The sequence below is a fragment of the Nelumbo lutea genome, chromosome 4, assembly GCF_056320005.1.
Source record: "Nelumbo lutea isolate HS-2025 chromosome 4, American lotus-T2T, whole genome shotgun sequence".
NCBI lineage: Eukaryota > Viridiplantae > Streptophyta > Magnoliopsida > Proteales > Nelumbonaceae > Nelumbo > Nelumbo lutea.
Window position 1 is genome coordinate 27,148,248 of NC_142687.1, and position 25,534 is coordinate 27,173,781.

The 25,534-nt window shown below is 39.1% G+C and overlaps 1 protein-coding gene across 1 annotated transcript; it reads right to left on the bottom strand.

The window, feature by feature from the left end:
- Positions 1-1,750: 1,750 nt before the first annotated feature.
- Positions 1,751-25,192, bottom strand: LOC148854772 (T-complex protein 1 subunit zeta 1-like). The gene is made up of 15 exons (XM_088983680.1): positions 24,748-25,192; positions 24,577-24,640; positions 24,192-24,327; positions 18,225-18,376; positions 18,084-18,131; positions 17,785-17,877; positions 15,554-15,660; positions 15,314-15,428; positions 15,124-15,210; positions 10,114-10,318; positions 6,451-6,545; positions 2,671-2,739; positions 2,434-2,541; positions 2,221-2,339; positions 1,751-2,129 (listed from the first exon to the last, which is right to left on the bottom strand). Exons 1-15 carry the CDS (start codon positions 24,879-24,881, stop codon positions 2,054-2,056), a joined length of 1,608 nt encoding a protein of 535 aa, XP_088839806.1. The 5' UTR covers positions 24,882-25,192; the 3' UTR covers positions 1,751-2,053.
- Positions 25,193-25,534: the final 342 nt, after the last annotated feature.

Below are 25,534 nucleotides of genomic sequence, written 5' to 3' on the forward strand. Positions count from 1 at the left end.
CCAAAAAGCCTGTTCAAGCCCATCTGGGGGTCGGGTCGGGCCAGGTCGGCCCAACGGGCCGCCTGGCCCATGAACAGGTCTACATCCAAGCAATCGGTTTTGTTTCACCTCTAATCTGTTCCTGGGTCAAAAACTGTTGACTTCATCAGAGAATCGCTGACTTAGGCGGTCGAACCCTCAACTCGTTTGACCCGGACAGTGGTTTGTAGTATAAAGTTTTAGGAGAGAAACACACGAACTCAAATCTCAGATCTGAGGAAGAAGAAGAATATCATAGAGGTTGTAGAGAATCTAAGATTTGAGATCCGAGAACTCAAATCTTAGATCTCAGATCTCAGACTTGAGAACTTAAATCCGTGTCTGTTGCCGTCACTATCACCATTATCATCGTCGGTGAGCATCGAACCATCCTCCTCCTCTTCTTCTTCCCTCCTTCATTTCCTTTCTCTTCCTTTCTTTCTTTCTTTCTTTTTTCCTTTCTTAGCCAACAACATCTCTTCTCCAATTCTCCTTTCTCAAATCTCATATAAAATATTGGCCCTAATATGCAAACTGTCCAAGTCATTAGACCCAAACGATCGAACCACCAACCCAAAAACCGATAGCTAGAACGGTTCCGTTTCTAGGTCAGTTTTTAAAACCTTGTCTAGTAGGGACATCATTGTAAGCACACTCAATGAGCAATCAATAAATATTAGTTGTATCAAAAATCTATATGTATACTACTATTAAAAGTACAAATGAAAGTGTAGAACTTTTCTTTGCCTAAATGACCCTTATTTCTTAAATTGGTCCCTCTCTAATTGTGATAGAAGAAAATGTAATTGAACCACTACTTTTTACCCCATTTAATCCCCTCTCATTAAATCTTATATTTAAGATATTAATACCAATTATCATTCATCCAATCTTATTCTTGACTAAAATAACCCTATTTTTGAATTCCATCCAAAAGATGTAATTTGAACTATTTTGTTTAACCTCATTCAATTCTCTCTCATTAAGTTTAATATTTAAGGTAATAATATATATTCTCTCTCATTTAATCTTATATTTAAGCTATTTTTCTCACTAATAAATCCTATCAATTAGATCTATATCCAATACTTAGTAAACAATACTTTTTAAAGCCACCTAAAAGAAACCACTTTTCATCCTGGTTATAGTTAAGCAATTCAACCATCTAAGTCAAATAGGATCACCACATGATATTATAGTTAAATAATAAAATTTTTAAGACAAATAATTATAAAAATAAAATAAAAAATGTAGAAAAAAATTGGGTACATATTTCATATTTTGTATTAATCATATAATCATTTTAAATAATAATTGTTTTTATTGATGTTGGAAATGAAAAACAATTTTTAAATAATAAAAATTAGTATAAAATATAAATTCATATTAAACAAAAATAAAATAAGTATAAATTAGGGTCAACAATTCAACCTTTTGGGTCAAATGTGTCAACCCTTGATGTTAGAATTTAATAATAAAATTAAAAAAAATGATAAAAACACAAAAAAAATATGATAAATGGAAAAATTCACTAATGTTTTATATTGATGGAAATAAAAAATACAACTTAAAACCAACCTAAAAATGAAATTATTTTCCTATATGGTTGTGGTCAACAATTCAACCTTTCAGGTTAAATGTGCCAACTCTTGATATCATAATTAAATAAGAAAAATATAAAATATAAAAATGCTAAAAATTATAAAAAATATAAAGAAAATTGAAGAAAACATTTGGATATATCACAATTACATTCATTGCTTCCATCTGTCGCTCAGTTGTCGGAATTTGTTCAAAGGCCACAGGACAAATACCAAGGCAAGCTCTCACAAGAAGCTCCACACACTGAAGCAAACAAGTTACACTACTGAAAACACAAGACCAAGGAATATTCATTGTACAGCCACTTCAAAATCCCAAGACAACCCTGTATTAAGAATCCAGCAAAACTTTTTGGACGACAAAACTCCAATTCTGAAGCAGTCCAGGAAGGCAGGAACCAAAGGTCAATATATGCAATAGAAGCACGTAGGAGCTAATTTGGTTTCCTCGTATTTCGACCAGCACGAATTACTTCATCCACCAGTAGCAATTGGGAAGCAATAACAGGTCTGCAAAACAAAGAATCACCCGTTATGGGCTTAAAGTTGAAAATGCATAAAAAAAAAAAGGTTCCGATTTGAAGTAATTAGTTTTACATACGCTGAGTAAATGATTTGGCGCTTGACAGAGTAGTTGTCAAATATACCCTCCATTTGGGGGTCAATTGGCTCTCCTGTATGCTGGTTCAACCCCACAATGTTCCCCCTGTCATGCTCTCCCTAAAAGACATCAAAGATAGTAAACATAGATTACAGATCTGCTGACTTGAATCTTCACTTCTTGAAAAGCAGATTAAGCACCATAGGACTGTACCGTAAGTGCAATGATGACATCTTGCGTGTCAAGGCCGGAGTTCTCTGCCAATGTCTTGGGAACAACAAGAAGGGCATCAGCAAATGCCTCCACACCAAGTTGTGCACGCTGATCAAATATGACAAATGCCACCAATGTTAAGAAAAGAAAACCACAAAAACTGTTTTATTTTCTAAGAACCAATCAGAAAAAACATTTTTTTCTGGACATGGAATTAGGAAAAAGGCCAAATATTACCCCTTGAACAGTTTTCTTTACTTCATTGACTAGATACTGTCTAGCTGCAACTTCAAAAGCCCCTGCACCCTGAACCACAAACCAAGTAAAATAAATAAATAAACCCACAAAAATAAAGATGTCTTGTAATCCAGTAGTCTTTCAGCCTTTTGCTTGTGATTTGATTAATTCTCTTGTTCCCAACTGTGTGTTTGAAGAGAGAGAGAGAGAGAGAGAGAGAGAGACTCATCGAGATATATTGAACACATCGAATCCAGCCAATTTGCATTTATTAAAGTACTTTTATAATTTTATAAAAGCATTTTATATAAAAATATTTATTTATAAAAGTATAAAACAAGTTCAAATAGAGCCAACAGAGTGCTTTATAAAAAAAGTACTTTTTATATAAAAGTATTTTTGTAAAAGTATCTTTATAAGCTTTATGAAAGTGCATTTTATAAAAGTACTTTATATGGAAGCACTTTGATAAAAGTATTTTTATAAAATGACTTTTTATATAAAAGTACTTTTATATAATAAGAATACTTTTATAAAAAGTGGTTTGCCCCTTTAAATTCCTGCCAATGGTAACCATGAAAGTCCTGGCCAATAGTAACCACGATGTCACTCTGTTTTTAAAGCTGCACAGAGATGGAAGGTAGAATGCAGGACTGCATCCTAACAAGATCAGGAGGCCATGCCACCATGGTCGCCAGAGTTTCAATCAAAGGAATAAGAACAGGAATTGAGGAGCTTCCCTACAAGGAGAAGACAAAGAGGGGACAAGACAGAGGAAAGGAAAGAATTAGAAAGTAGGGAAGCTTGTCTCTAAAGGGCACAGGCAGTATTTCAGTAATAGCCAAGATTGGGATTGGAGAGCTTGGGCTTCCGGTGGAACTTGCACAACTGAAGGCAAACCTTCACCACTTTTTCTTGGAAGCAGAGGGGAAAGGAGTTCAAGAAAGGACTTCCCTTCATGGTTGTTTGGTGGGATGCTTCACCAGGGATGATTTAGATGGAAATGATATCAGCTAATGGGCAAAGGAGGTTTGTCAATCAATCCAAGCAGTAGGGGTGAGACATATGAATGATAAATGGTGGCTATTTATCCTCCAATAACCAGCAGAGAGGCTAAGAATCTGCACATGAGGTCTAGAAATTTCTATGGGGTGTTCCTTCATTTAGAACCCTGGTTGGAGAGATACGAAACTTGGTCGAAGGCATTAGGCGTCCCTCGTCATCTTTGCATCTGTGTTTTTGGTCTCCCTCTTGATTTGTTGAGCTCCGAAATTGTACAGAGGATTGGATCTCTGCGGAGGTTTCTTGGTGGTGGATGAATCTGAGTATTGTTGGTCCACTGAATGCGTGTTTAAAGGTGAAATGGTTAGGAGTCCCACCTCCAACAGTGAACGTGATGGACAGTGAGGCCTTGAATGTAGTATGTAGTTACCCTATGACCGGAGATAAAGCAGAAAAACTTGCAATTCCAGAGGACTTCCGGGAGGCAATAGTTGTGGGAGAATAGCTGGCTCAGTAGAGGCTGGCAGGGTGGCCAATAGAAGAAGAGGTAAGAAAGAAGATGGAAGAGAAAAAATTTGATTTGATTAATCCTCCACCAGGAATACTGGATAAAGAAGCTGTGGGAGTCTCCCCAGCCGGTGAAGAGGGAGACAATAGGAGTTGGTGTTTGGTCAGCAGAAGGAAGAAAGGCCAACGTGGCCAAAAAAAAATCCCTTGGATCCCCCACCAAATCCAATGATCAAGGCTCAAGGTCAAGATTTGAATTTCAAAATGGTCCTTCCCAAATTTCAAACAGGGAAAATCACAAGGTGTTTGATGAAAGTTTATTAAACAACCTCATGGATTCAGTAGCGGTGCGGGTTAAATCTAGTTTGGGCATTCATGGTAGTGGATCCGACCCAGCAGGTTAGAGTCAGCAACGCCAGGGCCAGGCCTAAGGAACAGAAGACGGGGACTAGATAAGGTGAGTCTAGTCAGTTTTCCAAGTGCGACAAGAATTTTGGAAAGCGGGATTCAGTCCCCACCTGCTCCCACTCAAGGAAAAGGCAAGATTCCTGCAAGGGAGGTTTGATCATCGTTGTCGTCATCAACCAGCTCATCCCGGGGGGCCGAGACATCAAGGAGAGGTGACAAGGAATCAGAGGTAGCAATGACAGATGAAGGGAGATCACAATCAACCGAGCCCAAGTTCTCCACAAGACCTCACTAGGGAACCAGAGAGGACAAAAACCACTCCTTCATTAGTTGTCGGGTCGAATTTGCAAAAAGCATTGGTAGCTATGGGTACAGAGGTAGGGGAACGCGACATCGAAGCCTTCCCAGAAGGACAAAATGGTAGCCAAAATGAGACAGGCCTAGAACCACTGGCTGCGATGAGGAATCTGCAGGCAGAGGAAACACCTCCTCGAATGATTCAGCTGAGGTAGCTACAAGATAATGAGGTCCCTTAGTGGGTTTTGTCTAAACTGTTAAGTTTTGGAGAGTTTCTGGGGGTGTCAATAAAGGGAATGGAAGAAGAAACGAAAGCTCTTTTGGTTGCCTTGGAGAACAGGTATCTGATTGTTAATTGTTTAAGTTTTGAAGGAACTTTTAAGGTAGGCTTAGGGACTACTGAATGAGGGAGCAGGCAGTTTGGGAAGGAAAAGCAGATCTGCCAATCGTTGATGGTTGAGAGCACAAGGTATTAACTGTTAACTTGGAGCGTCAGGGGCTTAGCTTCTGGAAGGAGGATGGTGGTTGCAGATTTCATAAAAGACAAGAATCCAAATGTATTGTTATTGCAAGAGACAAAACTACAAAGGGTGGATTTCCCAGTTATTCAAAGTGTATGGGACTTTCAACCTTGTGACTGGCTTTACATTCTGGCAGTGAATGCAACAGGTGGTATAGCAATCATCTAGAATAATTCTTCTTTTAGATTGATGGACAAAAAGGAAGGTATGTTTTCCATCTTGATGAAGCTCTTTGGCTTGCATTTGGATATTTCTATTGTCATAACTTCTGTGTATGGTCCCACTGACTCTTCTCTAAAGCCTTTATTGTGGGAGGAACTCAATGAACTGAGAAGCAGTTGGTCAGGTCCTTGGCTTATAGGCAGTGATTTCAATGTGACTTTGAAGCATAGAGGTCAAGTGTGATTAAAACATTACAGGAAATTGAAAGATGAAAGCTCACCAATATAACTGCTTCGTCCTCAATTGTATTCTTGACTACTGAATGAGGGAGCAGGCAGTTTGGGAAGGAAAAGCAGATCTGCCAATCGTTGATGGTTGAGAGCACCAAGGTATTAACTGTTAACTTGGAGCGTCAGGGGCTTAGCTTCTGGAAGGAGGATGATGGTTGCAGATTTCATAAAAGACAAGAATCCAGATGTATTGTTATTGCAAGAGACAAAACTACAAAGGGTGGATTTCCCAGTTATTCAAAGTGTATGGGGCTTTCAACCTTGTGACTGGCTTTACATTCTGGCAGTGAATGCAACAGGTGGTATAGCAATCATCTAGAATAATTCTTCTTTTAGATTGATGGACAAAAAGGAAGGTATGTTTTCCATCTTGATGAAGCTCTTTGGCTTGCATTTGGATATTTCTATTGTCATAACTTCTGTGTATGGTCCCACTGACTCTTCTCTAAAGCCTTTATTGTGGGAGGAACTCAATGAACTGAGAAGCAGTTCGTCAGGTTCTTGGCTTATAGGCAGTGATTTCAATGTGACTTTGAAGCATAGAGGTCAAGTGTGATTAAAACATTACAGGAAATTGAAAGATGAAAGCTCACCAATATAACTGCTTCGTCCTCAATTGTATTCTTGACCGCTCTCAGACCATCGCGAACAGCATCCTTAATCTGAGCAATCGTATGGTCATTAGGTCCTGGAACATCAAATAAGGCATGAGAATCATATAACTATTTAATTTTATGTGTGCATTAAAGACAATAAAAATCATATAAATAAAAGACAATAATTTTTATTATGTTTTGCTTGCACACGTTTCAATGGTCTGTATCTTCCCTTTAAATTATGAAAATTTCCAATCAATCTTTTGGGCCTACTTCAAATGTCTAAGGTTCTAGGAATCATTTATTTCAATAGCATTTATATTGTTGTAACTACTGAAATTCCAGCAGCCATAACTACAACAACACATCAAAAATATGATTTTTAAAGTATTGTTATTTCTTTTAGAATTTAGAATTGCATACCTTTCTTTTGGGGGGAGGGTGACTCTGATTAAGAGTACTCTCTCCAATTTGCCTACCTACTTCCTATCTCTTTTCTCTATTCCTAAGAAGGTGGCAAATCAAATTGAAAAGCTTCGACGGAATTTCCTTTGGAGAGGCTGGGAGGAGGAGAAAAAAGTGCACTTGGTGAGTTGGGAACAAGTCTGTCTCCCCAAATCTGAAGGGGGGTTAGGTATAAGGAAGCTGAAATATTTTAACTCTGCCCTCCTATGTAAATGGATTTGGAGATTTGCTGTAGAATCGAATGCTAGGTGGAGATATCTCATAGCTAGCAAATATGGTGTGAGCTGGGGAAATTGGAGATCTAGGGACCCCCCTCCTAACTGGGGTAACTCTCTGTGGAAGGGGATAATGAAGCACTTTCCAGAGTTGGCCAGGGGGATCTCAGTCAGGGCTGGTAATGGTAATAGGATCAAATCCTGGAAGGACCCTTGGTGCTCAGATGTTCCTCTTGCTGAGTCCTTCCCTCTCATCTTCCAGTGTGCTTCAGACCGAGAGGCCTCAGTTGCTGAATGCTATAGTATTTCTGGTGGTTCTGTTCCTTGGAATCCCTCTTTCCGAAGAAATCTCTTTGATTGGGAGGTGGATGAGGCAGTGAATCTTTTGACCTGTCTCCAGCATCAAGAGATGGACTTTAGTATGGAGGATAAGTGGCATTGGAAGTGGAATCCTGACAGGATATTCTCTGTTAAATCTTTGGCGGCTAGGCTTGGTAGGAGGGGTATTCCTGATTTCCCAGTTCAGCAAGTGTGGAATCCTATCAGTCCGACTAAAGCCAGTTTCCTTGTTTGGACTATGGCTCTTAACAAACACCTTTCCAAGGAGAACCTTGTAAGCAGGGGAATTCAGATTTTGGACCAGCCTTGCAGCTTATGTGGGTGCAGTGCTGAATCTACTGATCATCTGTGTTTACACTGCCTGTTCTCGGCTCAGTTGTGGAACCACCTCCTCAAGTCCTTGAAGGTTTGTTGGGTGATGCCGAGGCCAGTAAAAGAGCTGTTATGCTGCTGGCATATTGTGGGCTGGAGCAAGAAAAAGGAGACTTTATGGAAAATGATTCCAAGTGCTGTAATGTGGTGTATCTGGACCGAGAGGAATAGTAGGGTGTTCAGCAACAAGTTTCTAAGTCTGGAGGACCTAACCCAGAAGTTAGTGGGCAAACTGATTTCCTGGTTCTGTGGTGGCAGATTTTAGAAACTGTAATGTATCAGATGTATTTTTTTCCTTGTCTTCATGGCTTGTGTAATCGCTGTTTAGATCAGTCAGCCTGTTTTGGGACTGATCTCAGCCTCCAGTGTGTATTTCATTCTCAATAAATATTACTTTACCTTTTCCAAAAAAAAAATTTAGAAATGCATATTCTTGTATATTTTCCTTTCCATTTTTTTCAGAAAAGGTGTGTCACTTTGTTCAGGCACAAAACTCACATTGTGCCTTGGACTCATTGCTTTTAAAACACTGGGTCGATCATTTGACTTCAACCTTGATTTGGAACATGTCACTTTTGTTTAGGACCCTTTTTCAAAGGTCAAAATTTGTCTATTTTACTTGATTTTGTTGTCTCCTGAAGGTTTTTGAGTTATCCATCCAACAAGATCAAGAGAATCAGAATATCAATGGACGAAGAGATTAAATTTAGGTTTTCTATTTCTTTGAGTCTCATTTTAAGTAGGAAAGTGGGCTGGTGAATCCTTCTTCCTCTCAGATTGGGAAGATTAAAAATACAAAAATCTACAGTGCAAATACAAGTTTAGAATACAACATACATGGCTTTGCACTGTACATATTTGTATTTGTACTCTTCTCAAACTGAGCTTAAAATATAAAAACATGTGTTTTGTAAATTCACCGAGTCTATGACTAAATTTGATTATGGAAAAAATATTAAAATAAGTTACTTTGTGAAGTCTTCCTCTCCTTTCTCCTGTCTTCTAATCTGTCTCTATTTACAGATTGGAAACTTGTTTTTTCCCCTATATTCTCCTATCGAGGTATACAAATCTACAACTCTTATTCATTCCCCATCTTTTCAAATCTGAATTTTCTTATTCTGCCCTTCTAAGCCCACCACTGCTGCATGGAAGAAAAATTATGTTTGAAAGGCAAAGGGACTCTAACCTTGATAAAAAGTAAATTACCCAACCTTCCCACCCATACCCGCTAGAGTTAGAGATTGAACAGACATATGGTGCAATTTCTTGGGGAGGGAGGCATAGTTGTCAAGGCAACGCCTAGGCAACAAGGCGCCCATGCACGGTTGCCTCGCTTAATCGCCTACCTATTTTTTACATGCCACTATGAAACACTTTAAAATTCTTTGTTTTTAATATTATAATAATAATTTAAATAGATATTTAACTAAAATATTCATTTTGGTGGGTTTTATATACTAGTTTCTTTTTATTTTCTTATTTGTTAGACTTCAATCAACATACATGCTGGGTGGGCTTAGCCACTCAGGTTGGGGTTTTGTTAAAATCTTCAAATCGGGTACCTGACTTGCACCCCTACCTCCCTCCTTCCCTCACATCTCCTCTGACAACTGTAATACTTCTCTTCATCTATCGTTTCCTTTTTTTCTATTTCAGATTAGATGCAACCAAACTGTTAATAATGACTCCTAACCATGGAATTCTTCAACATATTGAAGAGGGAGTATTTAACTTTATCCCAACGATCTTCTGAAACAACTCAAAGCAAAAGTTTTATCTCGCTTGATAGGTAATATTACCATCTTTGTTCCTCTTTTGCAAGAGAGTAGAGGATTCTCCTATGCTGGTTCTTTAAGCTATTTTATCCATTACCATCACTATCCATATTCTTTAAGCTATTTTATCACCAAGATGTGCAAATTTCACAGATTACATTTCCTTTCTTCACTCCATGCATGATATCTGATTTTAAGGTCCTTGTCAAAGGACTCAACTCCATGGTATTAGTTCATTCTTCCATTAATGTCAAAATTTGTCAAGCAATATGAAACTTGTGAATACAACCATAAAATTAAATATTGTCTCTAAATCTCTATTAAGAGCCAAAAACCAATGAAAAATTAGTGGCAATAACCCTATATTGCACATCATGTTTTAATTCAAAAAAGGTTTGTTTGTATGCAATGTACCATGCCACTTCATTAGGATATGCAAGACAGCAAGACAAAAGTGCATAGAAGGGAAAAGAAATGAATCCTCCAAATACCTTTTATTAGAATTGTACAAGAGTAAGGGTTCTTAACATTCTCCACAAATGTATATTTCTCTTCCCCAAGGATATGCTCATAAACTAATCCAGCCCAGCCAAGACAATCTGGAGTCAAATCATCAACAGAATTTACAGCCTCCCCACCACAGGCCAGGACTAGTCGCTCCATGTTTCTCCTCTTAGCTCTACGTAGTGCAACTATCTATAGAAACAAAAAGTTGTTGATAGAAGTAATACAACTAGGAATTTTCATTTTTCTATTGCCAATAAACTAATAAATTAAAATGAAAGAGAAAGTAAAATGTATATAATAAAACAAAAAGGAAAAAGAAGAAAGAAGGCTCACCAAGAAAAGCAAGTGGATTTCAAAATATGATTAATATCAATAATTTAGTTTGTCATATACTCGGATAAAAAAGTCCAATGTATTGACTAAAGAGACATTTATTCTGGTTCCTAAGAAGAATAAAGATGGACAAAAACAACACAGAACCAAGGTTCAAAATTTCATCACATATCAGGGATCGGGCGTATCGCATTGTTCCAGTAGCACCCCAATACGCCTAAATAATATATATTTTGGGGGTTTGGCAATTAATTTCAGGGAGGTGGCTAGGCCTAAGGCTGATACTTCCCCTGTATACCTTTGAAAAAAAGCCAAAGAAAAAAATAAAGGTTTGTGTAACTTGGAAACACCCGATATACAAGGTTCATGTGTATTGGGTGCATTGATATTTTGAACCTTGCATAGAAACCACCTATCGTACCAAAAAAAGATAAGAAGCCCAAATAGGATTTCAAAAAAGGCAAACCACATAGAATGCACAAAACCTAGAGTAGTCAGAAAAATTATACACCTAAAAACTTTATGCAAATTTGAAAATATAACTTGCTTAGGAGGTTAATACACCTGGACAAATAATCAAGAGAACCCAGCTCTGGTTAAACTAGACAGATTTCTAATCACATCGGATTGGGAAGATACCTGTCAGCAAGTGAAGCATGTGGCCCTTCTGAGGCCTGTTTCTGATCATACTCCAATTCAGCTGAGTTGTGGAGGTCAGGGATCCAGAAAATGTCCTTTCAAGATGGAGAATGCTTGGTTTGAAGAAGAGAACCTAGTGCCTTTACTTTCTTCAAAGTAGACAGAATTAGAATTTGAGGGTTCTAGCTTTTATATCTTGGCAAAGAAGTTAAGTTCAATTAAAGATTATCTTAAATCTTGGAAGCAGGAATTTAGAGATCAGACAGAATCTGGAAAGAGAATTTGCCTCGATCTGATCAAAGAAATAGACTTGGCCAAGGAGAATGGTCCATTACTTGAAGAAGATAGGGAACAAAAGGTCTGAAGCAAAACTGGTATTTGATAATCTAGCATACAGGGATGAGCTGAAAATGGAGGCAAATATCAAAAATCAGCTGGCTGAAGGCAGGGGATAGAAACTCTGACTTCTTTCACAAGATGGTAAATGCAAGGAAAAGAATCAACCATACCGAAAAGCTGGAGTTTGATGGCCAGGTGGGAGAATCTTGGACTGAGTTAAAAAACATAGATACCCGCTACTTCTCAGATTAGTTCAAGGAGAGTTGGAAAAGGAGACCTCTCCCCCTAGATCTGCCTTTCAGTAAACATCAGCAGCACAACAAAGAGAGTTGGAAGCTCCATTTTCAGAGGAAGAAGTAAGGCAAGTGATTAAAAAACTAGAAGTGGATAAGTCACCAGCGCAAGGAGAGTTGGAAGCTCCATTTTCAGAGGAAGAAGTAAGGCAAGTGATTAAAAAACTAGAAGTGGAGAATCTTGGACTGAGTTAAAAAACATTGATACCCGCTACTTCTCAGATTAGTTCAAGGAGAGTTGGAAAAGGAGACCTCTCCCCCTAGATCTGCCTTTCAGTAAACTATCAGCAGCACAACAAAGAGAGTTGGAAGCTCCATTTTCAGAGGAAGAAGTAAGGCAAGTGATTAAAAAACTAGAAGTGGATAAGTCACCAGGGCAGGATGGTCTCACAAACATTTTTTATAAGTGTTGGGAGGTAGTTAAAGTGGACCTTCTTAAAGTGTTTCAGGATTTCCATTCTAATGCTGCCCTTGAAAGAAGTCTGAATGCTACTTTCATATCCTTGATTCCGAAGGTGGAAGAAGCTACAAATATGAGGGATTTCAGACCTATAAGCTTGTTGAACAGCTTCTATAAGATCCTGGCCAAAGTTTTGGCTGAAAGAATGAAGAAGGTTCTTAACTCGATGATAGCCAAGATTCAATTCGCTTTTGTGGGGGAAGACAAATGCTGGACAATGTTCTAGTGGCTAATGAACCGATTGATTCAAGGAAAGGGGAAGGAAAACCTGGGCTGCTGTCCAAGTTAGACTTGGAAAAGGCCTACAATCACTTGAATTGGAGATGCTTGGATTTTGTACTGGAAAGAATGAATTTCGGACAAAAATGGAGAAATTGGATTAAAATATGCACCACTTCTCCAAAATTTTCAGTCTTGGTTAATGGTCAGTTGGCTGGCTTCTTCAAGAGTTCTAGAGGTCTTCGGCAAGGAGACCCCCTCTCTCTTCTATTCATTTGTGTGACTGAGGTTTGCTCTGCCTTTGTGAACAGGGTGGGAGAATAGGGCCTATGGCAAGGTTTTGAAGTTACTCCGGGTGGAGAAAAGGTACAATTGCTTCAAGTTGCTAATGATACCCTATGCTTCATTGATGCTAATTTGGAGCAATTGGGTGCTTCTTGGGGTGTTGTGCTGGTTTGAAGTAGTCTCAGGCATGAAAGTCAACTTGGTCAAGAGCAGGTTAATTCCAGTGGGAAAGGTGGAAAATATGGAAAACCTGACAGAGGTGCTTGCCTGCCAAGTTGGATTCCTTCCAACTACTTATCTTGGTCTTCCTCTGGGGGCTAAATGCACCTCCTCTCTGATTTGGGAGCCGATGGTGGAGAGGTTAGAAAGGAAACTGGCAGGTTGGAAGACCAAATATCTCTCTCTGGGGGGAAGAATTACTCTACTCAAGAGTGCTTTATCAAATCTTCCTTCCTATTTTCTGTTTCTCTTCCCAATGCCAAAAAGCAGAGGGATTTTTATGGAAAGGGTGGGAAGAAGAGAAGAAGATTCACTTGGTTAGCTGGGATCAAGTTTGTGCTCGAAAAGACAAAGGTGGACTAAGGATCAGAAAAATGAAGGTCTTCAATAAAGCTCTTTTGGGCAAATGGATTTGGAGATTTGGCAGAGAAAGAGGAAGCCGGGTGGAGGAGATTAATTGCAGCCAAGTATAACCCAGATATTGGGGACTGGGTTACTACCAACACCATGACCTCTCTTGAGTGCTCGATTTGGAAGAAAACCATGGAAGTATTCCCTTTATTGAATAATGGTCTTTCGGTAAAGTTGGGGAATGGCAGGAGGATTCAATTCTGGAAGGATATGTGATGTACTAATGGCAGAAAACCAAGAAGCCTTGGTTGCTGACAGCTATGAGGTTAGAGACAACACTTTCCTTTGGGCCTTGGGGCCCCTCTTTCAGAAGGCATTTCCAGGACTGGGAACTAGATCAAGTTTCAGGGCTGTTGGAGATGTTATCTAATCAGTCTCTGGATTTATCAGAAGAAGATTCTTGGGTTTGATCATAGAGCACAGATGGTCTGTTCCTGTTACTTCATTTGCCAGGATCCTTTCAACTGATCAATCTGGCTGATTTCCCAGCAGATAAAGTCTGGAACCAGACTGTCCCTTTAAAGCTTAATGCTTTGATCTGGGCTGTGGCTCTGGATAAGTGTCTTACCAAGAAAAATCTGGAGAGAAGTATGCAGCTGCAGGATTCTTCCTGTGTGTTCTGTAATCAAGGGGAGGAGGACAGCAGCCACCTGATTCTGCATCGTCCCATCTCCGATAAAATTTGGAACCACTTCCTCTCCTCTAGGCAGCTATCATGGGTCATGCCTGCAACTGTTCTGGACCTTTTGTGGTGCTGGGACCAGAGAGGCTTGTCTAAGTTAGAAAAAAGTGTCTGGTTCTCAATTCCTGTGGCTGTAATTAGCACCATTTGGGCTGAAAGAAACAGAAGAATTTTCCAGGATAAACACAAAACTGTGGATCAGCTATTGTCCTGTATTGTTGGAAAACTAATCTCTTGGAGTGATGTTGCTTTAGGGGTTCCACCAAGGGTATTGGCAGCCCAGCTGAATGCTGGCAGTTTCTAATTGTATTGTTTTATGGCTTCTTGGTCCCCAGATTTATGGTTTTGGGGCCTCTTGTACTCTGTAAATTGGTTCTGTTCTAATAAAATTTACTTTACTTTCTTTTAAAAAAAATTGAAAATATTACTAGGAGAAATCTTGCTTATCTTAATCCCAGTGATTTTTATTGTGGGTGTATAGGTTTGACTCAAGTCCTTTTGTGTAGGATAGTGGGTTGTCAAGTGTAGCTACAAACAAGTGCCTCACTCACCTAGGCAGTTAAGTCAGGCAAAGTGTTAAAGTAATTATTCAACCACATGAGACGTATGGCAGTGTGACCTTTAGTGATTAGACCACCTTGACTACTAGGATGAGTTGAGAAGTGCTAAAGGTGCTCACCCCACTACTTTAATGAAAATCGTATTCAATTAAATCAGGAAACAAGTAATTATTCACCCCACTACTTCAACATTATCAAAAGGGGGGAACTACTTGTAACAGCATATTCTTGCAGTAAATATCAGGAAAGTAGTAAACACAATCTTAACCTATTACATTTTGCAACTAATAAAAGAAAAGAGCGACCAACATTATCAAAAAGTGGGAACTACTTGTAACAACACATTCTTGCAGTAAAGATCAGGAAACAATGCTCCCTTCTTGGAGTCCTACAAATGTAATACCTACAGCCTACTGGTAACCCCAGCTTGACGTAATCAGAAAATTAACTCCATCCTATGCTTTTTTTTTATATATAGGTAAATCCATCATATGTTCCGAACATGATCACTACTTTCACATGTCAAAAAAGCAGAATAAGTATGTGTAACTAACCCCAGCTCTAGCAAGAAGGTCCAATGATGGAGGATCAATCCCCTTTTGGTTGATTACAACAAAGTTATTATCATTACCTGAGCAAACCTGCACAAAAGAAATCAAAGTAATATTTAACATGCCATACATAAAACTGAAGCTCTATTAAGAATATCATGTAAATAAACATCTGCTTTTGTAATACATATACCTTATTTTTCAGATCAATGATCTTTTGAACTCTCTCATCAACTTGTCGTCTTTCAGCAGCAACCATTGCCTCCCTTTGCTCTGCGTTTGAGTAGAAAAAGCCTGCATTTATTTCACTGAGAGGCAGGAAGCATTAGTTACACTCCAAGTCCATATAAAGCATTCACTTTTCCCAAATTAGGTGCTGCTAGCTGTGATAATAAAAATAAAACATAAATCAAATGTGTCATGAACGTGTTACCTCTTCTCATACTCCAATGATACATTGCATGTCAAGATGTAACAATTTTCTGCCCGTCGTTTCATATCAGGATGCCTAGAGCCATGATCAAGGACAAGGCCTTCAACCTAAGTGGGAAAAGGCGTTTCAAGATGAATATACTTCACAAGAGAATACAAAAATTTATTTGTGTGTACAGATCCTTGTCTTCATCATCTCATAATTACTTTAGAGAATTATAGAACCATTCACAGAAAGTGAACTAATAGAAATATATTTCATACAGAATTCAATATACAGCATCTTAATTACAAACTGAACACTTCATTCCACTAGATCCGCTATTTGGCTGCAGATGTGGCTACTCTCCAGCTACGAAATGCCTTTGGCAGCAAATGCAGAGCAGCACCTAGGCCACCCTTAATAATTGTGTTGTTTATTTTGTATTTGTGGTCATGTTTTCTTTGCCCCCTCATATCTTTGGTTTTTTTATAAATATATCTTTGAATTTTTTTATGTATATTTTCTTGTTATCTATCTATAACAGAAGTCTTAGGTTGACAACACAACACAACTAAGTCTAAACCCAACTATATACGGTAGACTACACAAATCATGTTCTTCCATTCTGCTCTGTTCAGCGCCATGTCCATCGTTAAATTATGGGCCTTTAAGGAGGTGGTCATTAGTTATTAGTGCAGTCTCTTTGAGGTGTGGTGTGGTGTCAACCACTGGGCCCCACTGTGGTGTGATGTGGTTAAGACCACATGGTTTGAACCAGGGCATACCCCATGAGGCACTCTGTTGCATTTTATGTGGCATGTTTTAAAACAGGCAACCAGAAGTGAATGTTTTGGGACTTGTAGTGTGGTTGAAACCACACCAAAACAATAAAACTGTAGGTGGCAATGTGGCATCACCAATCCACAATTGCATGGTTGGATCTAATAGAGTTTACCATGGATGAGACTATGTAATATTTTGTGTTTTGAAGTCATTCATGGAGGGTTTCAAAACATGCTGCATCCTCAAATGAACATCAACAAACAGGCAATATCATGTTTTGAAGCCAATTGGTCCATGGAGATTCCACACTACAAAACACAGCCTAAATCATTTCTTGCTACTTTAACCCATGTCCTTTTTGGTCTGCCCGGCATTGTAGATGGTCTTGTCTGCATATACTAACCTTTCTAATTCAGTTCACTAATTCAAACAAAAGACTCACCATAAAGACTTTCAATGTGCAGGTCTCATTCATTTAGATGAAATAGGTCAGCAAGTACAATTATACTTGATTTAATTTCCTAAATTAAATAGGAAACCCAAATCAGATTTACCACATAAGTAGTGAATCTCAAATAAGATGATAGCTGTCACAGCGCCATACTTAGAGCAGGGTGGTCATTGCGTGGTGACAAAACCATCTTAATCTACTTTTTCTCATCTTATCACCCTATTGGAGCTACTCCAAGGTTCCTTTGAATAAGTTTGTTTCTAGTTTGCCTACTCAATCATCTAAACATTTGTATTTCTGCTACACTCATTTTTTAAATATTGTTTCTTGACTGCCCACACTTAGCTCCATACAATAGGGTTGGACCTATATGACTGTTCTATAAAACTTTCCTTTCTTTGATGAATCTGTTCTGTAAAACTTTCCTTTAAGCCTGTGTATTCTCCCATCACATAGGACTCTAGATGCACACTCCTCAATTTTGGCCATCCTACTCTAATTCCACGGACAAGATCCTCCTCAATCCTGCTAGTTTGATCCACACCCACTCATATATCATTATATCAACACTGTCATGCCTAACGAAACAACTGTCATCAGCATCACCACTATGCTTGTTTCTACTTTTGCACACCACTCCAGTTTTACCAATCATCCATATCAACATCAACAGCTCTTCTAAACACATTTTATAAATTTGTTATTTCTACTTTCTAACAACCAACATGCTACCTTGTAACAAGTGACCCAACTCCCTATACAAAGCGCCTCTTCAGTCCTAATTGTATGCACCAATGTCATAAAACTATTAAAACACATCCCTTGTTTAACCACATAGCCCTAATTCTACAGTGGCATCCTCAGGACTTCGGGAATCAAGTCATGCTGTTGAAACACTGCTCAGAATGTATAATCATGCCACAACCCCTAAACTAAAATTCATGAAATCAGTTTAAATGGACAAATGTTACTTGTATATGAAGAACATATTCAAGAAAAAATGGGATAAACTTACCAAGCGCGTGTCAACATCAAATTTATGGCGCATGTGCATAATTTCTACCATAAATAGATCAATAGGCTCCTCAGGCTTGCGAATACAGAGAACCTGTTCATATACAAGACATGCTTCATTAAGCACGAACATAATAAATTTTGGCAATTGACTGTCTCAAAGATGTGCAAAAAGATGGACTTAATTCAGAAAGGATGCTAAAGAAAGTTATTTCACATACCCTCATCACTCAAGATAAATCTTGACAAGAGGAGTGTGAACTCAAAATGCATAGAAAATACACTAAATAAGGTACTCACCGCATTAGCAACTATCTCAGTCAACTGATCTGCCAATGCCTCGTACAACTATACAGGAGAACAGGTTGGAAAGAATCAAAAATGGGAGGATTCCTTATAATATAAGCAGCAAGAAATAAGAGGTAGATTAAGTGAATATACCTTTGTTCTAAGTGTTGTTCTTGCTACCATTTTAAGAATCTCTTTATCAGGTTCATTGCCCATCGCAACAGGGGTTTTAAATTTCTCAAGGAATTGGAGGGTTGCTCGCTTTGCAACCTCAAAACCATCAACCAGTACACGTGGATGCATCCCTGGAACAATGATGATTTAATCTAAATATCTCATGAAAAGGCTGGGAGGAAAAAGAAATTGCCATAAATTTATTTATAATTTAATTCAAAACAACCTATGTGCTTCCTTATAAGCAATTAAGGATTTGTTAATAAATAACTACATTGGTTGAAACCAATTAAAAAAAAATCTGGATGATTTCTGTAATTGTCCTAGCCTCAAGGAATGGCATTGATTAAAAATTGTGTTTCCTTATTTTAATTGTGTTAGTGTCGAGTATGTAGGGGTAATTCTGTCTTTGTGCTTGTGTTTAGGTGCTGATGTGTAAGTTTATGTTAGATTTAATGTCCCTAACTTAAGTAGGGGCATATATGACTTTTCCACATTATTTTAGTAATATAAAATACATCTGCCCGAATGGGGGAGTAAACTTTTTCTCTCATTCGAACCAGAATCTTTTCTCCTTGTTTCTCTTCTGCTCCTCCTTTCTCTCCTTCTCTCTTCTCTCTCTCTTCCTTGACTGTTATCAGTCTAACAGGCAGACCAAACACTAGCATGGTATCAGTGCTAAACTGAGCAAATCGGATCTGCCCAGAATTCTGTAATCTGCGCATCCAGACAAGGATTTTCTCTTATTTTCTTCGCCATCAGCTAGAGACAAGGGGCAGGGCTGAAAAAGAGTGATCGCCCTCTTCCCTTGGAGATTTCTATGCCTCCAGTTGTGGAGTTTGTGGTCGGTTGCTGCAGTTTCTAAAAAGCCCTCCCCTAATCGACGAAGAGAAGAGGGCTGATTCGTATGGTGCAGTGGGTGTCTTGTGTGATCTGATTTTCAGTGATCAGGTAAGAGGTTTTATGCATATTTTTTTTGTGTGAATCAAATGAGAAGTCTATTTCAGACTGTATGGTGGGATTTCAGATTGTAGTGTGCTAGGGTTTGTGAACCCTCCAGTGTGATTTGAAGGGGGGGTGTTCCTCAAACAGTGTTGGGAAGTTTCAGGCAGTTGTGGAGTTGGGTTTGTGGTGTAAAGAGTGCAATTTGCAGCAGTAGTAAGTGCTGAAATCAGGGTGTAGTGTGATCTAGTGTGCAGTTTGCCAAATTCAGCAATGGAAGACAATAGTGATAGCAAGATTAGTGTGATGGTCCCTACTGACTACCTGAATATTCAAATGACCTCCATTAAGCTGAATGGAGAAAATTATGTAACTTGGGCCAAATCTGTAGAAGCCTTTCTTAAGGCAAAGAAGAAGGTGAAGCACATAAGGGATGAAAAACCTTCCACCGATTCTCCTAAATATGATGATTGGGAGCAGGCAGATGCACAGATCATCGCATGGTTATGGAATAGTTTGGAACCCAAGATTAGTGTAAATTTCATGTTCCTTGATACAGCCAAAGAAGTGTGGGACCATGCTAAGAAGTTGTATTCAGGTCAAAACAACACAACCAGAGTATATCAGTTGTACCAGGAATACTTTAATCTACAACAGGGTAATCAGAGTCTTAAGAAGTACTATGCTAGTATAAGAAACATTCGTAATGAATTGAATGTTTATCACCCCCTCACTTCTGATGCCAAAATTCAGCAACAACAGAGAAAACAACTTGATGTGACTCGGTTTTTGGTGGGGTTGAAGTCTGAATATGAACCAGTGCAGGCTCAGATGCTAGGAGGTTCAGCTCTCCCTTCCTTAGAAGAGTTGTTTGTTCGACTTAAGAGGATTTCCATTGGATCTATCGAGAACCCTAATATTTCCGATAGATAGCAGTATCCAGAGGCCGTGGTATTAGAGGTGGAGCTTGGGGAGCTTAGTCTGGCCATAGTAGTGGATCGGCATATGGCCGGAGTGGTGGTAGTGGACCTACATATAACCGTGGTGGTGATCGTACTAGAGGTCAAGATTCAGGGGGAGCCCATGCCAGAGGACATAGCTCGGGTCCAAGGAGGTGTGCACACTATGGTATGGATGAACATACCATCAATTATTGCTATGACTTGCATAGTCCACCTCCAACTTGGGCCAATCATGCCGTGACCAATGACAGTAGTTTTAGACAGGAGAGCCATTTAGTCGATCAGGTACCTCCTACATCCACAGATGTCGCTGGGAAGGAGATGATGAGTATTCCCCGTGACGAGTATGAGAGGTTAGTACAGGCCACATCTCAGGTATGGCTTGTCTGGCATCCACACCCCATCCCTGGATTATTGATTCTAGAGCCTCTGATCACATGACTGGAACTCCATATGTGTTTTCTTCCCTCTCTCATTGCTCAACATCACAATCTGTTACCCTTGCTAATAGTTCTACATCCTCCATTTGTGGTGTTGGTAATGTTGATCTGGACCCTGTATCCATATCCTTAGTTTTGTATGTCCCTAAATTTCCTTTTAATCTTATGTCTGTTAGTAAGTTGACCAAGTCTCTTAATTGCTCCATTACCTTTTACCCCTCTTCGTGTGTTTTTTAGAATCTCAAGACGATGATGAAGATTGGTGGAGGACATGAAGCTGATGGATTGTATTATCTTGATGGTGGTGGAAGTACGTCAACAGCTCTCCAATCGTCCCTCTCCTCTCCAGTGGCACTGCCGATTTGGTCATCCTTCACTGAAAGATCTGAAGTCTTTGGTTCCTCCATTGAGTCATTTTTTGTTTTGGATTGTGAGTTGTGTCAGTTGGGGAAACATCATTATATTCCATTTAGTCATAGAGTTGATAATCATGTATTGAGTCCCTTTTCCTTTGTTCATTCAGATTTTTGGGGTCCTTATAAAGTGATGTCATAAAATGGATATAAATATTTTGTCATTTTTGTTGATGATTATTCAAGGATGGCGTGGCTCTATTTAATGAAAGAAAGAAGTGAATTGTTTATCATTTTCCAAAAGTTTTGTGTTGAGATTCGCAACCAATTTGGTGTTCACATTAAAATTTTTCATTCTGATAATGGATGTGAATATCTCTCTTCATCATTTCAGGACTACCAAGACCGACATGGCATTATCCATCAGACTACATGTACCTACACCCCACAATAAAATGGGGTGGCTGAGAGAAAGAATCATCACCTCTTGGAAATAGCTTGATCCCTCATGCATCACATGAATGTTCCCAAATCTTTTGGGAGTGATGCATCGCTTACTTCCTACTTCTTGGTTAACCGAATGCCCACGTCTATCCTTGATGGTCATTCCCCATTCACCACATTGTTTCCTATCTTGTCTCTGTTTCCTCTCTCTCCTCGAGTTTTTGGATGTGTTTGTTTTGTTCATAATCTAGGGTTAGGAATGGACAAGTTAGATGCACGGTCTATTAAGTGCATCTTCCTTGGCTATTCCCAGACTGAAAGGGTATAAGTGTTATGACCCTAGATCTCGACGTTCCTTTGTATCTGTTGACGTTACTTTCTTTGAGACTACTCCATTCTTCTTGGGGTCCAGTGATGTTTCTTCCTCCCCATCACCTCCTCCCCTTCCTCTTCCAGTTGTGGATTTTGTTCCTCTTGTTCCCACAATGCCCAAGTCTTTGCCTCCGGTGCCACCACTTGTTGAACGACCACCGATCCATCACGTGTATATACATCGCCCACATGTACCGGCACCTCCTCCAACTTCATCATCGTCAACAGATCCAGCATCTATTACCACACCAGCCTCGACCCCAGTATTTGATCTTGATCTTCCCATTGCCTTGCAGAAAGGTAAGCGCAATTGCACCCTTCATCCTATTTCTAATTAGGTTTCACTAACTCACCTTTCCACTTCCCATCGCCAATTTATCTCTTTGCTATCCTCTGTTGTTATACCTAAGGATGTCCAGGAAGCCCTTGCCTCTCCAAGATGGTTTCGTGCGATGGAAGAAGAACTCTCAGCTCTGGCTCATAATCATACATGGGAACTCACCACTCTTCCTCCTAGTAAGCAGGTTGTTGGCTGTAAGTGGGTATATACGGTTAAGTACTTACCTAATGGTAGTATAGAGCAACTGAAAGCTAGATTGGTTGCCAAAGGGCATTCCCAAACCTATGGTATTGATTACATAGAGACTTTCTCCCCGGTTGCTAAGATTGGTTTAGTCTGTGTTGTGATTTCTCTTGCTGCAATGTATGATTAGCCCCTCTATCAACTTGATATCAAGAATGCCTTCTTGCATGGTGATCTGCTCGAGGAGGTCTATATGGGGCAACCACCAGGATTTGTTGCTCAGGGGGAGGATGGTAAGGTGTCGACTACTAAAGGCCATTTATGGGCTTAAACAGTCTCCTCGAGCATGATTTGGCAGATTTAGTGAGGTAGAAAAGAAGTTTGGTATGAAAGAGTGCCAAGTTGACCATTCCGTCTTCAGTCATGACTCTCAGGCAGGGAAGATCCTATTAGTGGTGTATGTAGATGATATTGTCATTACCGGGAATGACAAAATGGGCATTGACAGGTTGAAGATCTTTCTACAGGAACATTTTCAAACAAAGGACCTTGGTAAATTGAAGTATTTCTTGGGGATAGAAGTAGCAAGGTCCAAGCATAGTATTAACTTGTGTCAGAGGAAATATGCTCTTGATTTACTTGAAGAAACAGGTTTGTTAGGTGCTAAACCAGCTAAAACTCCTATGGAAACAAACACTAAGTTGAGCAGTGATATGGGTGCAGTGTTTGAAGACCCTAGCAGATATCGGCGGCTGGTAGGTAAACTGAACTACCTAACCATCACTCGGCTAGACATTTCATTCACAGTTAGTGTGGTAAGTCAATTCATGCAGAAACCTCTGGTCCCACATTGGGATGTGGTTATAAGGATTGTGAGGTATTTAAAGGGGGCTCCTAGTCGTGGTTTGATATACAGAATTAGTGGAATCTGGTGACATGGAAAAGCAAGAAGCAGTGCAAAGGCAGAATATATAACTACGGCACATACTACTTGTGGATTAGTGTGACTAAGGAACCTTCTATAGGAGATGGGATACACTGTTGATACTCCAATGAAGCTCTATTGTGACAATCAAGCTACAGTTCACATTTCCTCTAATCCGATGTTTCATGAGAGAACCCAATACATAGAGGTTGATTGTCACTTTGTTAGAGAGAAGTTGTTGAGTGGAGTGATAGACACTACATATGTCAACACAGGGAACCAGTGGGCAGATTGGTTTACTAAAGGGTTGAATCGGGGGAAAGTGGACTACATATGTAACAAGCTAGGATTATATAATATATACTCTCCAACTTAAAGGGGAGTGTTAGTGTCGAGTATGTAGGGGTAATTTTGTCTTTGTACTTGTGTTTAGGTGCTGATGTGTAAGTTTATGTTAGATTTAATGTCCCTAACTTAAGTAGGGGCATATGTGACTTTTTCACATTATTTTAGTGATATAAAATACATCTAGCCAAATGGGGGAGTGAACTTTTTCTCTCATTCAAACCAGAATCTTTTCTCCTTGTTTCTCTTCTGCTCTTCTCCTTTCTCTCTTTCTCTCCTTCTCTCTTCTCTCTCTCTTCCTTGACTGTTATCAATCTAACAGGCACCGAACACTAACAAATTGGTTTCAAATGAAACATTAGTTTGCGCACTCGAGAAACTACACAATATATAGTTATACACTTCAAAAACAAAAAAGAATTAACAGAAATACAATTGGAACTAAACCCTGCTGGCAGCAGCACCTAACCAGGGACTGGTAATCCAAGTGGGAAGACTATGACATGGGTCGAATCACTGCCCGTGCTAAGGTTTATATATAGGGTTTAATTTCGTGCGTCACTATTTCTTCTTAAAATTTTCTTCTTTTATATCTGAGCACTAAACTCATTACAAAAAAATCCTTATCGGTGCTACTAACCTTCATCAATGTATCGCTCAGATTGTTTCATAAGCTCGCCGATGAAAATCACTGTAGAAGTTGTACCATCACCACTGGCATCATCTTGGGCAACAGCAGTTCTTGCAATCATGATAGCCGTCGGATTTTGAATTTGCTAAATGCCATAAGCAAAACATTATAACTACCAAATGCAAAACATCAATGGACGAACAAGCACGCCAACAAAAGAGAAGGAGAAACAGCATGACATTATAAACAGGGAAGTTGAGAGTTAAAACTCTGGTTTTCAAAACAAGTTCGAACGATAAATCATGCTCAAACATTCAATCAAACAATGCAAACATCTGATGAAAATCAAAATGTGAGATCAAATACAAAAAAATAGGGTTCTTGAAGAGCTAACCATTTCCTTCAAGAGAGTGTTGCCGTCTTTGGTAAGTTTGATATCTCCAGCCCCTCCGACAAGCCTGCAGGATGATTGAATAATTGAATATAAACAGAGATCAAAGAGAACGTCAATGGTTGTGCTGACAGTGATAGTGACAAATTGAATATGAGGAAGAAGAAGTCTTACATCTTGATGGTGCCCTTGGGTCCGAGATTAGTCCTGAGAACATCTTGCAAGCCCTTGGCGGCATTGATGTTCATGTGGAGTGCTGCAGATTTGTTGAGAACTTCTGCATTGGGATTAAGAACCCTCAGAGACATCTTCGATGCTTCTTCGCGAAAACGATCGAGAGGTGGAAGTGTTAAAGGAGGGTATGAAACTATGAACTAGAGAACAACTAGAAGCTTGTATTTGTTCAGGGGAGGGATGCTCGTTAAGGGCTTTAGGGCTTTACAGAATAGATTCATGGTCTACAGCTATATTTGTAGACACTTAAAAGCCTCCGATGGATTGTAATCTTCTTATACATAGGGTGACCATGGGCCGGGCCGGGCCAGGCTTTGGGCCTAAATCAACCAAGAAACTATACCCTATAACAATTTATATTTTGATGCATATAAAATAGTGTAAATACTTTTTGGACAGGTTTTGCACTTTATATATTTGTACTCCTTCCAAATTGAGTCTTTGATTGTGCTTGGTTGCAATACAAATAAATTTGTACTGATGCAAAACTATGACAGTGCAAATGATTTTAATGTAAATCCCGACCTATTTTTGTTTCAAATTTTAGTTTATTTTGCTTGACTGTAGTACAAATGAAATAAATTAAGACAAGAAGCAGAACAAAGTAAAATCCAAAACAAAATTAAACAAGAATTTACATTTTTTTCATTTGCACTCTCATGCATTTGTACTAGTGCGTATTTTTTGTCAACTAGAGTTTAAGAGAAAAGGGCAAGGGGGAAAAAAT